Source organism: Trachemys scripta, chromosome 9 (genome assembly GCF_013100865.1).
Source record: "Trachemys scripta elegans isolate TJP31775 chromosome 9, CAS_Tse_1.0, whole genome shotgun sequence".
In the NCBI taxonomy this organism is placed as follows: Eukaryota; Metazoa; Chordata; order Testudines; family Emydidae; genus Trachemys; species Trachemys scripta.
In genome coordinates, this window is record NC_048306.1 from 17,087,696 (window position 1) to 17,103,249 (window position 15,554).

A 15,554-nucleotide genomic window follows, 5' to 3' on the forward strand; every position below is an offset into this window, starting at 1 on the left:
ACATCTGTCACATCTTTCCCCTAGAGAAGTTACAGACAACCCCAGCTCACAAATGATACATAAACTTAATACAATAAGGGCTTTCAATTATGTTGAAGTCAATGGGAGTTTTGTGACTGACTATCTTTGGAGTAGGAGGAGCAGACGCTCAATAAGAGATTTTCTTCAAAGAGCTGCTTCTTCTCTCTCGTCTTATTTCAAGAGCTGCCATTTTTTATGAATATAGACAGGGGGAGTGTCTAAGACAGTCTTTCAAAATCACAACTTACTGACCTATGGGAGTCAATCCAAAACCCACAAACCAGACGAGTGAATTTCAGCTATAAAATTATTCCAAGTAGGAGAAGGCCTTGACTCACTTTTACAGTTCCACTCAACCCTCTGCACTATTTTAGCCAGCTGATCAGCTGGCATAAAGACAGCAGGAATGGATGGGAATCAAGGGAATTGCTAATGAGTTACACAGTCTATCATTTCTAGACTGTTTAAATCCAGTGGCCAGATATCATCACCATTTGATTGATGATTGTTTGACAGCACATCTGAAATGAGTCGTTGGACACAGTCCAGCCTCTAATGGACAGGTGTCCATATCACAAAAGACCACCATCACATTTGACAGTCACCACTTTCCTTGTTGGCTGTCTCAGCAAAGAACTGAATGTACATATGTCGTAAGCTACCCCTTTTCCTCTCTTCTGACTAGATCTATCCCCCATTCCCATCCTGTTTGGCTCCCAGTTACAATTTTACAGAAACAGGACACATCCTCATAGTCAAACTAATGTCAGATAGCTTCCACTGTGATTAAAGCAAGGTTTTTCGTCTCCATGAATCAATTTATGCCCTCCGTGAAGGAATCACTCATGAAACTCTTAGTATATTTGATCATACAGAGACTCCTAATGGGATCACCGGGAAGAGACTAGCAAGGGAGCCAGCTGTTCAGACCAACGTTTCTCCTTTTGTATCAGAGCAATTCCACTGAAGCCAACGGTGTTGCACAGATCTAGCTGAGAGATCTTGGCCACAGAAACTAGAGATGCAAAGACCTATTAGGTCATGTCTTCCATCACTTTGACCACGCACAATTGTACTTTTACTAGGGTTTTGTAATACTTCCCTTATCCACAGCAGAAAAACAGAAGAGAAGCAAGCAAGTTTTTCTTTCTTTTTTTTTAACTCATGAGGAGCAAGAATCAGATGAGGATAGCGGACAAGAAAAATGACAATATTTTTTTTTCTTGGAGGAGCCTTTCCCTCTTTTCTAAGTTTCCCTAGAGGACTGCTAATTGCAACATAGCAAACATTGCATTGCAACATCTTCATGCCACATCATGGCTGGCATCATTTCATAACTTGCTGATGTGCTGAGGCAGCCTGAAACTACAATTCAAGCTGTATGATCCACATCTTGATCCATTTCCATGACCCAAATTCCTGGGGCTTGGGGGATGTTTTTTTTTTTTTTTTTAAATTGTGCATGACTCTTGAAAATCTAATAGGTCCTCCAAAAAACAAGACGAGTAGCACACCCGTCCAGGATTTCTTTACAAAGACTCATGTCTAGTTCAACAGCACTTGCCTGGACATTTATTTAAGCGGATGTTGCACCTATGACTCTGTCTCCCGGCAAATTAACTGTTTTATTGAATGTGTGCGTGGTTTTTGGGCCATAAAAGGCCACCCCCAGGCTCAGTGCATAACAAAATGCAACCACATTTGCTCTCCTGGAAAAGCTTTGGGGGCAAGGAAGTAGGCAGGGAACACCTCCCATTCCCCCTCTTTCTGCTGTTCTGGCCAGGAAATGGGGAGGAAGGTAAGTGGAAGGCCAAGGTTAATTTAAAACAACCATATGCTACAGTGCTTGTCCGAGGGAGCCCGGCTTTGGGGTATTTCTTGGTGGGGGGTTGCCTGGGCACCCTGGGGGGTCTGGATGGATACACTTTTGGGGTGGGGCTCGTTGCGATGGGCAGGGGTTTATTGAGGGGCTCTGGTAGCACCGAGACCAGCTGGATCTCGGGTGTATGTTGGAGGTAGTGGTGGGGACAGGCTCTGCCCCGGACCCCAGCACCACTCGGGGGCGGGTGGCCGGTTCCACCTTAACGCGGGCGGGGGCGGGGGCGGAGGCGGGGGGGGGAGTGAAGGAAACGGGGGGAGGCGGGGCAACCGCTAGGTCACGTGATTCCGCCACCGAGGCGGAGCCGCCGCCATTTTGTCTGGGACTGGGAGTGGAAATGTGAAAGGAAAAGCCGGAGCGGAGCCCAGGAGACCAAGCGGGGCGCGCGGCGGAGAGAGCCCCACCCCTCCCCCGCGGAGAGCAGCGCGGCCCCTTCGGCCCGGGCCGGCGAGCAGCCCAGGGAAGGCGGCAGCGGGCTGCGGTACCCTGGGGCCGGAGCGGCTTGCTGGCCCCCGGCGCACAGCAGGGGCCGCAGGGGACCTTGCTTCCTAGGCTGCGGGCGCTCTCAGGGCGGGCTGGTTGGCTGGTTCCCGGCGGGTGTCAGTCCCGTCTCTCCCCTTGGGCGCGGGGCAGGCCGGCGGGACCCCGGGCTGGTGAGCGGGGCCGGCGGAGCGGAAGATGTCGGGCCAGTCGATCACCGACCGCATCGCGGCCGCCCAGCACAGTGTCACCGGGTCAGCCATCTCCAAAGCCGTCTGCAAGGCGACGACCCACGAAGTCATGGGGCCGAAGAAGAAGCACCTGGACTGTGAGTATCGCACGCCGGGCCGAGCGGCGCCTCGGCAGGCCCGGGGCGGGGGAGCATCACGACTCCCCTGCCGTGTGGCCGCTGAGTAAGCCGGGGTGAAATGCGTGGCCTCGGGGCCCACAGAGGCAGCGCCGCGCCAGGAATAGGACTCACGATTCCTGTCAGTCACCTGCTCTGACTGTTAGGCAGCGCTGGAGCTCCCTTTAGAAACCACATCGCTTCGCTTTCTGCCGCTCCCGAGCTAACGGGGCGGAGAAGAGAGGCGGGAGGAGGTGACTGTGCCGCCACAGCGCCTTACAAGGGCTACCTGAAGCCGTGACAGCCTCAGGAGGTTGAGATTCTCCCCTCTGCCAGAAAGTGAGCTTGGAAACGTTTCCACAAAACACCTGGATGTTACTGTGTGGAGACCCTTGTTTGTAATTAGTGATGCTGTTTAACTCCGCTGCTCATGTCCAGCATGAGACTTGAAGGCACCACTCTTGCTGTAAATAGTATGACTCTTTAAGAGAGAAAGCAGATTAATATGGTAACAGAGGCACTGTATGGAGGCCCTTCAAAATGATGAAATACCTAACCTCTAATAGCCGCTTCCCCAGATATTTTATTTCTAGTATGCCAGATTTTTTCTCTTTCATTTTCTGCTGCCTATGGTAGGTGGAAGTTGAGAAGTAAACCTGAAATCCATAAATTGCAATGTAACAGGAAGACAAAAAATGGTGAGAGTAAGGTTCTTAGTTGTCTGAAGGTTTCAGCTGTTGATTAGTGTATTGAGTGCATCACTTAAAATAAAACTGAGTCTGGTGTAACTCACAAAATGAGGAAATGTAAGTTAAGTTGCCTGACATTCTGTCTTCAACTTGCCACCACAGTAACTTTCACTGAGATTGTCTTGTGTTCATGAGATTCCTTTGGATGTCATTTGATACAGAACTCTGTTTAGAGGTATCTGTTTTCTACAGGGATTTGTGTAGAAGGAATTCCATGGTTTGACATGATTGATTTTTCTGCTATTAAGAACAAATAAAAAAGCCTAATTCAGACTGCATGTGAGAAATGAGGAAACATCATGGGAGTGGTTGTAATGTAGACTTTAGTGAAAACGTCTTATTCATTGGAATTTTTCACAGAAGCCATCATGGTGTAATACACCCTAGTTGTTTTTCAGGGGCTAGGCTTAAACTTTTTCCTAGCGTTTGTCATTTGGATCACAGGTGTACAGAACTTTTTCTCTTGTTTCTGGCTTGTGTGTGTGTTAGTGGCTGTTAAAGCTTTCCCTCTGTGCAGATCCACAAAGATTATGAGTTGTTATAGCTATAAGCTGCGGAGACATCCTTTGCTTTTTGGCTTAAGCTGGCAGCTCATACTTTTAGGTCTGGAGGTCACAGGTTCAATCCCTGGTATGCTGGCCAAGAGAGCAGTCATCACATAAGCAGGTAGGATATTAAAGTATATGATCATATAGCTGAAATATCCATAGAAGTGTGGTAAATATATTTCCTGCACAGAACTAAGCAGAAGTAGGGCTTTGATTAAAGTGAAAATTACTGTGGTCTCCTCTTGGTCCCTCATTGCTGCTCAAAAATGAATCCAGGACTAGTATATGCCTGTTGAGGGTTTCTGCAGTTGTCTGGGACTATGCCCAGCTTCAGTGCTCTTCCTCAAACTAATACTAAATATCTCCAAATACACTCACATTTAAATAGTAAGAAAAGCACTTAATGTTAAGAAAACGTTGTTCTAGGCAAAGACCTACACACATGATATGTGTGTGTATATAAGCAGTTGCATAGTGCTATGGAGCTTTGATTGTGTTTCTGTTGGGCTGCTGAATAGTAGTACAGTCACGTAATTAATCTTTGTTAATTTTTGTTAAGTCAAGGGATCAGAGCTGTGTGAATGGAAATATTCCATTTTTAATGTAGGTCACAATGTCCCAAAAGTAAATCAGCTGCTCTATTTTTCATAATGTTAAGATATTAGACCAAAGTAAAATAACTTTTATGGGGGTATTTCTGCATTCCCAGTGGATCACTGAGATTCTCCTAACTTCCCCGCTTACTTTATTCTCCAGCTTCTCTTCCCACCCCCCATTTTATGTTGCAGTACTTGGGTAGGATTAGATATCTTTTCTTTTTAAAGTAGATCAGAATCGCCCCCGTAAATGCATGCCTCTTTCCTTGTTGGCTCTGTCTTGAGTGTGCATCTTATCCAGTGGGTCGAATGTTCTGTGTCTGCTGACTTCACAATCCCTGCTTCTTTATTTTCAGAACAGGTCACTTGCTTGGCAATATAAACTCTGCCACTAACACACTGGGGAGAAGATAAACTGATCTAAAACTAGTTTTTAAAAAATAAATAAAACCTGTATCGAGGCTAGTAGCTTATATAGTAGACAAAGTTTTAGCCCAAGAAAACTGATTTAAATTTTTGATTGGTAGCATTTACCTGGGATTCAAATTACATTCTATTATTTGACTCAAATAGAAATTTAAAGAAACATGATCAAAGCCAAGATTTTATTTTATTTTATTTTTTTCATTTTTTAAGTATATGGAAGTCAAGACATACCTGGGAAAAATTAAGGAAGGAAAAAGTTACAAAATATTTACTGCTTGATCAATCAAACAGTTTAAAATGTACAATCTGTAGAATATACAAGTTTTAAATGTCATGTAGGAATGGGGAATAACACTGCAACAGCACAGCTAATGAAAATTGTACTATACATTGCAAAATTAGGCCCTGATCCTGCAGTCCAATCTGCACAGGCAGATTTTTGTGCTGTGTAGACCCTCTTTGACTCATTGGACCATTCTGCTTGCACAAAGTCTGCCTAGATCTGATTGCAGTCACACTGATGAGCAACCCTGTGGTAACAAATGAGAGTATGTAGGGAGGAGAAGTCCAATATTTTCTGATTCATATTTCAAAGGAACTCTTAAACAATAGTGAGCAAAACAGTGGCTTTTTCTTAAAATGTTCAATACCTTGTAACTTCAAGATGCTTGGTAATACCTCTGTTTTACATGAGCGATCCATATTAGGCTCAGCAGCCTATAAAGTATACAGTTTTCCCATACTAATATCCTATAACCAGGGGAAAATTTATAACGTCAAAATATACCTTTGTATATGTTCTCATATCATCAGAAGTATTCTAGGGGGTCTCTAGGGGGTTAAATTTTGGATTATTTCTTACCTTGTATGCCAAACTTTTTTTACTTTTACAATATATTTTAGTGCGTTCTTCGCATATCAGTACTCTTGGACATTTCTGGTTTTGTCTGAATGCATTTTGGCATAAGAGAAGAGGGTGTAATTTTTTGTCACAAGAGTAGAAGATGACTATGCAGTAAAATATGTAGTAGTGCCAATTAAATATGTAATCCAATTTTGGTTCCTGTTGAGACAGCACCTATTTTTAAATGCTCTTTTGTTCTGCCCATGGGGTCACAGTCCGGTATTTTTGCACCAGTCTGTAATACCTTTATTGATCCTCTGCATTTACTCATAAAGGGTGTGTATCGTCATTTCTACAGGAAGGAATATATGCACACAGCTAGTGCTTTAATTTCATTTTTGTACATGGGGTGGGGCAGGGCCCTGAGATAGTTAATAAAAGGGCAAAGGGATATTCTTCTCAGACCCCCAACCTCACATAATCTTTCAGGAAGGATGGGGGAAGGGAATTCAAAGAGTTGAATGGAAGGTTTTATGTCTGTATTCTAGTTTCCAATCCATGGAAGAGCTTCGATAGAAAACATCAATGAAAGATGTCCAAGTTTTGAGTGCTTGACTCTGCAACCTTAATGTTCTTTTAAAATAGTTAGTGTATGTAATAATAAATATTGAAGGTGATTGCATCAAAACTGCAATGGGTTAAAGTGTTTTTATGGCATCAAGCCTGCTAAATTTGGTGTGTGTTTCAGTGGACTTTGTCTAAAGAGGTAAAGATTAGAAACTAGGGATGAGACTTCAAAAACTGCTAAACTTTGTCCTAACAAATCAATACTGAGTGCTTTTGACAATCCCACCCTAAATGTAGGATAGATGGTGATATCCATTACATAGTTCACTTGTTTAGGCTTGAGGCGGGGGAAAATCCCCTGTTTCAATTTTTATAACTGATTCAAAATATCACAATAATCTAACTTGATAGTTTATTTGCTTTTAAGAAGATTGTCATATTTATGACCAGACTAATTTGTGAAGTGGAATAAAAATACCTAATGGCTTTTATAGTTCAGTTTATCAGTTTAATCCTGATTTTTATCTGAACTCTAAGGAGGGAGATGAGATAGTGTTGTATGTTATGGAAACAGTTTTCAGTTTCAAATCATTTCACTTCACCTACTTTCTGTGTTTCAGTTTTTAATAATAGAACCTATTCTGTATCAATGTATCAAAACAGAATAGTGGACAGATTGAACTTTGTGACAGTGTATTACTAGTAGAGACAGGAATAACACGTATATATGCAGTGAAATATCTTGATGTTTCGAATGCGCTAAAAATGTCACAAAAGTTCAGCCCAGGATTTGAAAGGGATTTAAAGACTCGGTAGTGAAAAATAATGATCTTTCAACTCATTTTATTAAAGCGTTTGGAGTGTCCATTTCTTATAAGATGGAACAAAAATTGAGCAAATATAGTTTGTGTCCTGAACATTTTATTAAAGAGAACTTCAGTGAAGACTGACAGGCACTTGTTTAACTTCTGTTTTGCATCTCCTGTTGATTGGAATGCTTTCCAATCAGTTGTGCTTTCAAGCTGGTCAACAGTTGGTGAAGGGACAAGAGATAAGAATTGTCTGTGCAGCAGTTGGAATCTACTTTTTAAGGCTTTCTGAAACAATTTTCTTAATTGGCAAAATTGATTTGTCTAAAAGATTTTAATTGCAGAGAATATATTAATCTGACTTTCTTAAAACTGATCATTTTAGTGATAAATTTGTGGGCTTTTTGAAACCAGTCATTTTAAGTTGTGAATTTGCAGTTGATTATGATTTTGTTTTTTATAGATCCGATTACTCAGAATATTGCAGTCACCACAGGCCAAGTTTGAGAGCACTAATGCTCTTTTGTGTAAACCTTACATACCAACAAATCTTCTTTAAGTTTGTTAAAATAGAAAATCTTTGCTTGTAACTGATTGTAAAACTTTTTTACAAACTGATTGTAAAGCTTTGTAATTCTTAAAGTAAGCTTGATATATCTATTCAGTAACTAGATTCAGTGCTTAATTCAAAAATAACTTTTCCTGTCACTTTGATGTCAATATGCATTACAAAATGGTCTAGAGTACTTATTTGGCTAACTCCTTCATTGCAAGGTATTCGAACTTAGAGGAACTAAATCAACCTGATAACATTTTAGTTTCTTAAAACATTGATCAAATGCATTTAAGAAATAATTACATGATCACATACTATTTTTTCCATAAGACACCTTCCTCATTCAGCGCACAGGATGGATGGTGCTCATTGAATTAGCATCCTTTCAATATTTTGTTTTATCATCACGGTTCAGTGTGTGGCCCCATGCCTTATTTACAACACACTATTCAAATCCTGCTCTGAAGATAGAATTATTAATTTCCTCATGGTTTTTAATGCTATTCATCACTATAGTATCTAAGTGCTTCACAAATATTAATGAATTTATTTTCACAACGCCTTTGTGAGATGAGGAAATATTATCCCTATTTTACAGATTGGAAATTGCGGGACATGAGATTAATATCTTGGATTATAAACTCTTTGAACCGTCTTGTCCTGTATTTATACAGAACCTAGCACATTGGAGTCCTGGGCCTTGATTAGAGTTCCTAGGTGCTATAGTAAATCAAATGATAAATATGTCCACTGTTTTAGGTGCCAAATTTGAAATGCTTAGGCCTTGATTTTTCAGTATCTTTAGCATTATCTAGCTATTTATATGTTCAAAGCACAGCAGCAACTGATGCCAATGTGAGCTGTAAGTGCTTGGCATTTTTGCAGATCAGATTATCAAGTTGGGCACCCAGAAAATGAAGAACACAACTACAGTTTGAAAAGGAACTCCGTGGCAGAGGCAGGGATAGAATCCCATTCTCCAGAGCAGCGTTCAACACTGCCTTAGCTGTGAGATTGTCCTCTCTTCCTGCAGTCTCTAGCCTCATTCACTATGAATCTTCCAATTTCTGCTACAAATGAGGCAGAGGTCCTATAAACGACCCTTTGCTGCACAACACTGATTGCATGCCATGGCCCATTCTCCAGTGATCAATGAATGAGCTGGATTAGGTAGGAAAAATAGCATGTGATCATGTAACTAAAGACTGCATCATCATTCACGTGCACAAGGGGACTGAATTAAGGTTATGCAGACAACTTTAATTCTGGCACTTCCTAACTTTTGAGTTCTTGGCTTTTCAACTTTGATAATGTTCTTTTTAATGTATTTTTCTGTGTGTATAATTATAGCCAGGTTAGGGGACAACCATATGTAACTAGATCTCCTGATTCACCTGCATTTTTAGAGCAAACGAAGTCGAAGTGGGAACTGAGGGTGTGCTGTTCCTAATATTTAAAATGTAAAAAGCAGCAGTTTGCATTTGTTTCAGTCTTTCCCTCTAACTTCTTTTGATAGTAACACAGATGAAATACTCAATAGGTTGCCTTTAGGTCGTTGTCTATGATCCTGCAATTCCTAGGAGTTATGAGGATCCCTCTCTCTGTTCATGCTTCGTCCCTAAAATGTCACAAGTTTGACAACCTTCACTCTACTCCCAGCCCCTATAAAGAGAGAATTAAGAAGAAAATGTCTCTTTATATAGCAGCACTGTTAAGCCTGTGAACCAGACAAACTTTTTTCAGGTCTTTGTTACAGAGGTAACTGTAAGTTCAACTCGAGGGTTGCCCATATGTTGAGTCTCCTGTGTCGTGTGTCCCCTCCCCCACCCCCCCGGATGCCTTCTCTACAAGATTAATTCAAACTCGAACTAACCTGGCTTCTGTCCACATGCACGCACCCATCTGGTCTGAAAATAATGGTGAGTTACATCCAAGGTAGCTGGTCAGTCCTGGCATGTGGACTAACACCCAAGTGCTACTTACGCTTGGGCTGGTAACTTGGCCACTTTACTGAGAGGATGCAGGCTAAACCACTCTAGTGCAGATAGTCCTCTTGTGCCTTCCCAGAATTCCACTATGTGCCCAGAAGGACAAACTCTCACACAATTCACTGGGAAAAAAAATCAGTGGCTCAGCTTACTGCAGTGCTAAGAACAATGGAATGTGCCCCCAGAAGTCCTAGAGCCTTCACAGGTGAGAACAGCACCACGGTGGCCACTTAACAGCTAGGTTCAGTTCCCGATTGGCTGAATTAACTTCAAATATAGACATACCCTCAAACCCTTAACTTGAGTGTGGTAGTGCTTTTGGTCTTGTCTACATGGTGTAGCAATATGCACCAGAAAGGTGTAAATTGTAGAGCTCTCTAACTGCCCTGTGTAGATCCTGCTGACGTGCTCTGAAAGATACCCAGAACACCATGATGTGGTAACATTTGGAACAGAATTACTTCAGTGCACGCTAGGAACCTTTCAGACCATTTCAGCATGGTCTATGCAGGGCAGTTAGAGTGCTCTGCAATTTACACCACTCTAGTGTGCATTGCTGGACTTCTGTACAAAGCCCTTTAACTCTAGTTGACTGTCAGGGCTATAGGGTACAGCTCAAGGGCATGGCTACACTTGCAAGTTCGCATTAAAGCAGCCCCATGTGCTCTAACTCACAACGTGTCCACACTGGCAAGGCACGTAGAGCGCTCTGACTCTGCGGCTGGAGCACTCCTAGTAATCCACCTCCGTGAGAGGCATAATGCTTGGTGCGCCCTGGCTCAAGCGTCGCAGCGCCAGTGTGGACGCTCTAGTCTGTTAATGCGCTCTGATCGGCCTCCAGAAGTGTCCCACAATACCTGTTCTAGCCACTCTGGTCATCACTTAGAACTCTACTGCCCTGGCCTCAGGTGACCAACCGTCAGACCCGTCCTTTAAATTCTCTGGGAATTTTGAAAATCCTCTTCCTGTTTGCTCAGCAAGGCGTGGCGTGCACTCAGCGCATCTTTGCAGGTGACCATGCCTCCACACGCCAGGCGATCCCCAGTATGGAGCAATGGCAAGGTGCTGGGCCTCATCAGTGTTTGGGGGAAAGAAGCTGTCCAGTTGCAGCTGCACTCCAGCCGTAGGAATTACGATACCTTTGGGCAGATATCCAGGGATATGATGGAAAGGGGCCATGACCGGGACGTACTTCAGTGCAGGGTTAAAGTGAAAGAGCTGCAGAATGCCTACCGCAAAGCCCGTGAGGCAAACCACTGCTCCCGTGCTGCCCCTGCGACCTGCCGTTTCTTCAGAGAGCTGGACGCAATACTGGGGGGCGACCCCACTTCCACTCCGAGTACCACCATGGACAATTCAGAGCCCAGTTCAACAAGGCAGGAGGAGGAGGAAAGCGGGAGCGAGGGTGCTGAGAAGGAGGAAGACACCCCGGCGTCCCTAGATGCATGCAGCCAAGAGCTATTCTCAAGCCGGGAGGAAGGTAGCCAGTTGCAGCGGCCGGTGCTTGGGGAAGGACAAACACTAGAGGATGTGCCCGGTAAGCGGCTTTTATTTTGGGAAGGAAGTTATTCGATGCGGGCTCTTGGGGCAAAGAGGGTTAGGGCTGCGGAATAGGGCGTTGATGTGATCTCTTCAAAGGTCTCATCCAGAAGCTGTGTGATGCGCTTGCGCAGGTTCCTTGGGAGCGCTACTGTACTCCGTGTCCCAGTCAGGCTAACATGTTCATGCCACTTCTGCAGTGAGGTGTGGGGGACCCATTGCCGCACACAAGCAAGGTGCGTATGGACCAGGGTGGAAGCCGCATTGTAGTAGAAGCCCCTCCCTTGCTTCCCAGATCACCCTCAGCAGCAAGTTACCTTTCAGGACAAACTCCTGTGGAAAATGTGGGGACAGTGTTCAGTATAGGGGGCCCCCCTGCATCTATTAGCTCTCCCGAAGGCGCAGAAACCCAGAGGACAGTATTGCAGTAAAACAATCAGTTCCCCTCGACCCTGTGCTTATTCACCATTTTGAGGCTCCTGTGGGTTATGTTAACTCGCTTTGGGACAGGCAAATTTTGCTATTGTGTAGACTGTGCTTGTCTTTAAGTATGGGCGAATCATTGCTCTGTCTGGTGTGAACAATGCTGTCTCTGGTAAGTGTTGCATTTTGCCTTTACAGATGCAACCTTGAGATCTCAGCCGTCCATGTTATCACAGGCCGAAAGACTCCAAAGAAATAGGAAGAGGCCACGTAGAAGCAAAGAAAACATGCTGCATGAAGTAGTGCAGCAGTCCCTTCATGAAAATCAAAAAGCGCAGGAGTAGAGGGAAAATGAAAGGAGGTTCCGCCAGCAGAATGCAGAGGGCTGGCACCAAAGCACAGAGCGGCTGATAAGCATTATGGAGCGCCAAGCAGACTCAATCCAGGCACTCGTAGCGATGCAGGCGGAGCACTACTACGCGCGCCCCCCCCGGCAGCCCTTGTCCCAAAACTCTTTCCCTTGTGCCCCCATCTCACCTCCAACCCACTTTCCCCAACATCCGGGTTCTTATTGCCACCAGCTGCCTCCAACACCTGTAGCTTCACCACCCACCCCTGCAAACTTACGACCCTTACCCACTGCACTCAACCCCCATCACCATGCATTTTATCCAGCCTGAAATGCAGCACTCATTGCACAGCACTCCAGACAGAAAGGCTGAGTATGAGAACAGGACATACGCAAATCTGTGATTGAATCGTTCCCCACCCCACCCCCTTGCCCTTTCTGTTTCCCAAGTAGTTGTTTCTTTTCAATAAATGAATTTTCTTTTAAATAAATGGCTTTTTTGGCTTTGAAAACATTCTTTATTATTTCATTGAGTAAAAGATACCTTAGCCCAGGAAAGCAACAGGCACTGCAAGTCAGTGTAGCAAGCACAGATTCCTACTAACATTGGAACCACTGCACTTCACTCCCGTGCAGGGCACCAAACATTGCTGGTGGCTATCAGCCTCAAATTGCTCCCTCAAGGCATCCCTAATCCTTGCAGCCCTGTGCTGGGCCCCTCTAATAGCCCTGCTCTCTGGCTGTTCAAATTCAGCATCCAGGTGTTGAACCTCCGAGTTCCATGCCTGAGTGAATCTTTCACCCTTCCCTTGACAAATGTTATGGAGGGTATAGCACGCGGATATAACCGCGGGGATGTTGTCATCAGCCAGGTCCAGCTTCTCATACAGAGAACACCAGCGGCCCTTTAAACGGCCAAAAGCACACTCCACAGTCATTCTGCACCGACTCAGCCTGTTGTTGAACCGCTCCTTGCTGCTATCAAGGCTCCCTGTGTAGGGTTTCATGAGCCATGGCATTAAAGGTAAGCAGGGTCTCCAAGGATCACAATGGGCATTTCGACTTCCCCTATGGTGATCTGGTCTGAGAAAAAAAGTCCCTGCTTGCAGCTTCCTGAATAGGCCAGTGTTCCGAAAGATGCGTGTGTCATGCACTTTTTTGGGCCATCCTGTGTTAATGTCAATGAAATGCCCATGGTAATCTACAAGCGCCTGGAGAACCATAGAGAAATACCCCTTCCAGTTAACGTAGTCGGAGGCTAGGTGGGCTGGTGCCAGACTGGAATATGCATCCCATCTATCACCCCTCCGCAGCTAGGGAAAGCCAGCCACAATGTCATGCATGTTACCCAGAGTCACGGTTCTTCTGAGCAGGATGCGATTAATGGCCCTGCAAACTTGCATCAATACGATTCCAACGGTTGACTTTCCCACTCCAAACTGGTTAGAGACCGATCGGTAGCTGTCTGGAGTTGCCAGCTTCCAGATTGCAATAGCCACCCGCTTCTCCATCGGCAGGGCAGCTCTCAATCTCATGTCTTTGCGCTGCAAGGTGGGGGCGAGCTCATCACTCAGTCCCATGAAAGTGGCTTTTCTCATCCGAAAGTTCTGCAGCCACTGCTCGTCATCCCAGACTTGCATGATGATTTGATCCCACCACTCAGTGCTTGTTTCCCGAGCCCAAAAGCAGCGTTCCACGGTGGTGAGCATGTCCATGAATGCCACAAGCAATCTCTTGTCATATGCGTTATGTGAGTCGATATTGTCAGACTCCTCACTATCAGTTTGTAGCTTAAGGAGTAACTCCACTGCCAAATGTGACGTACTGGCGAGACCCATCAGCATATTCCTCAGCACTTTGGGACCTATTCCTGCAGAATGAAAGGGAAGACAGAGGGCGCAGTACAAAAAACGTTGAAAGATGGCGCCAAATGTGGACAGAAGCACAGGGATGCATCCTGGGGCGTTGGGACAGAACCCAGAATGCCCGCCCCACCCTCTTCCCACAAGCCACAGCGCCAGAATGGGAAGAGGTGCTCTGTGGGATAGCTGTCCATAATGCACTGCTACCAATGCCGCAAATGTGGCCATGCCAGTGTGCTTGCAGCAAACAGTGTGGACACATTACAGCGCTTTCCCTACTGTGCTCTCTGAGGGCTGGTTTAACTCACAGCGCTCTACATCTGCAAGTGTAGCCATGCCCCAAGTTAGTACAACTCATCAGCTTCTAACACAATCATTCTGTAGAACTCGGGTGTTACTTCACAGTGTGGCCACTCTTCTGAGTGAGGCTAGCTTAAGAGGAGTTAACTTGTGTAAATAGCCTCAGATTAATATAATGTGAGTTGAACACACAGTGATTCAGTCACACTGCAATAGCAACTTCCTTGTATATTTCTAAAATACTATCCAATTCTTACAGCTTTGGGAGAAGATAGTGATCTATATTTTAAAAAGGAAAACTGGAAAATTACTTTACTTTCCGGGTAATCTAAACCCAGTTTACTTGTTTCCACAGCCCCAGGGGTTCTTTCTCCCTGAATTTTAAGTTCTTAATTAAACCCATGTTGAATAATTGGAGAATCTGACTTGAACTCAGAAAAGTAAAACAAAATCACAGTTAGGGCTAAGCTTATTTCTAAATGTCCTCATTGTGCTTGAGTGTTGGAGTTTGTAGATCATACAGGTTTGGAAATACCTAAAATGATAGTGATTATAAAGAGCAGCTTAGTCTCAATGAACAAAGTAAAGAAATCTGAAATTGAACTTGCTGCATGACTTATTGATCTAATAATCATAGTTTTCATAAAGGGCCATCTCTGGACCTCTGGCTGTAATCATTAATACAATTGAAAAAACACTGGTCTTGGTCAGTATTTGGCTGAGAAATCTCTAATGAAAACCCTATGTTTGTCAGAAAGTAGTGTTTGTTATTCATTGAGTAGCTGTCTGATTTCAAATGAGATGTGCTGATATTTCAGATGTTATAAAATGAATGTACTGAATGTTTTGTAGGCCATTAAAGATCCCATGGCCCTCTTTATATGGTGTTAATCTTGGTGTCCTGGCCAAATTCTAGTGTGGTTAATTTTCAGCCTGACTATATGCCCCTTCAATTTTGATGGGATGTGGTATTCTTCCAGTCTAAAACTGTTTAGTGTTGCTGTTACAACAGTTTCTAAATTCCATTCCAGGAATAGCATTTCACTCTTGATGGAAGTGATGCCTGTGTTTGTGGTTTGTAAAACACTCTGAGATGAAAGGTGCTATATAAATGAAAAGTGATATTGGAGAACTAACATCTTTTACCCGCTGTTTCATTCCTTTTGTAACCTACAACATTTTATAATATTTACTCTTATATTAGAATTGTTTCTACCTTTTGGTCTGTCTCACTGCGCATGCATACTCACTAACTGTTAGAGGTACGTGGGT

At 44.0% G+C, this 15,554-nt stretch overlaps 1 protein-coding gene across 5 annotated transcripts in view; it reads left to right on the forward strand.

Annotated features, from left to right (window-relative positions):
• Positions 1 to 2,214: 2,214 nt before the first annotated feature.
• LOC117883136 (phosphatidylinositol-binding clathrin assembly protein-like) overlaps positions 2,215 to 15,554 on the forward strand; it is a 55,807-nt gene continuing 42,467 nt past the window's right edge. For 3 of the 5 annotated variants that reach the window (XM_034782163.1, XM_034782164.1, XM_034782166.1), the window contains exon 1: positions 2,579 to 2,708. In XM_034782163.1, coding sequence (XP_034638054.1) covers positions 2,579 to 2,708 — 130 coding nt within the window. Of the gene's footprint in view, positions 2,709 to 3,048; positions 3,066 to 15,554 lie in introns of those variants that run through there. The other 2 variants (XM_034782162.1, XM_034782165.1) reach the window with 2 other exon arrangements.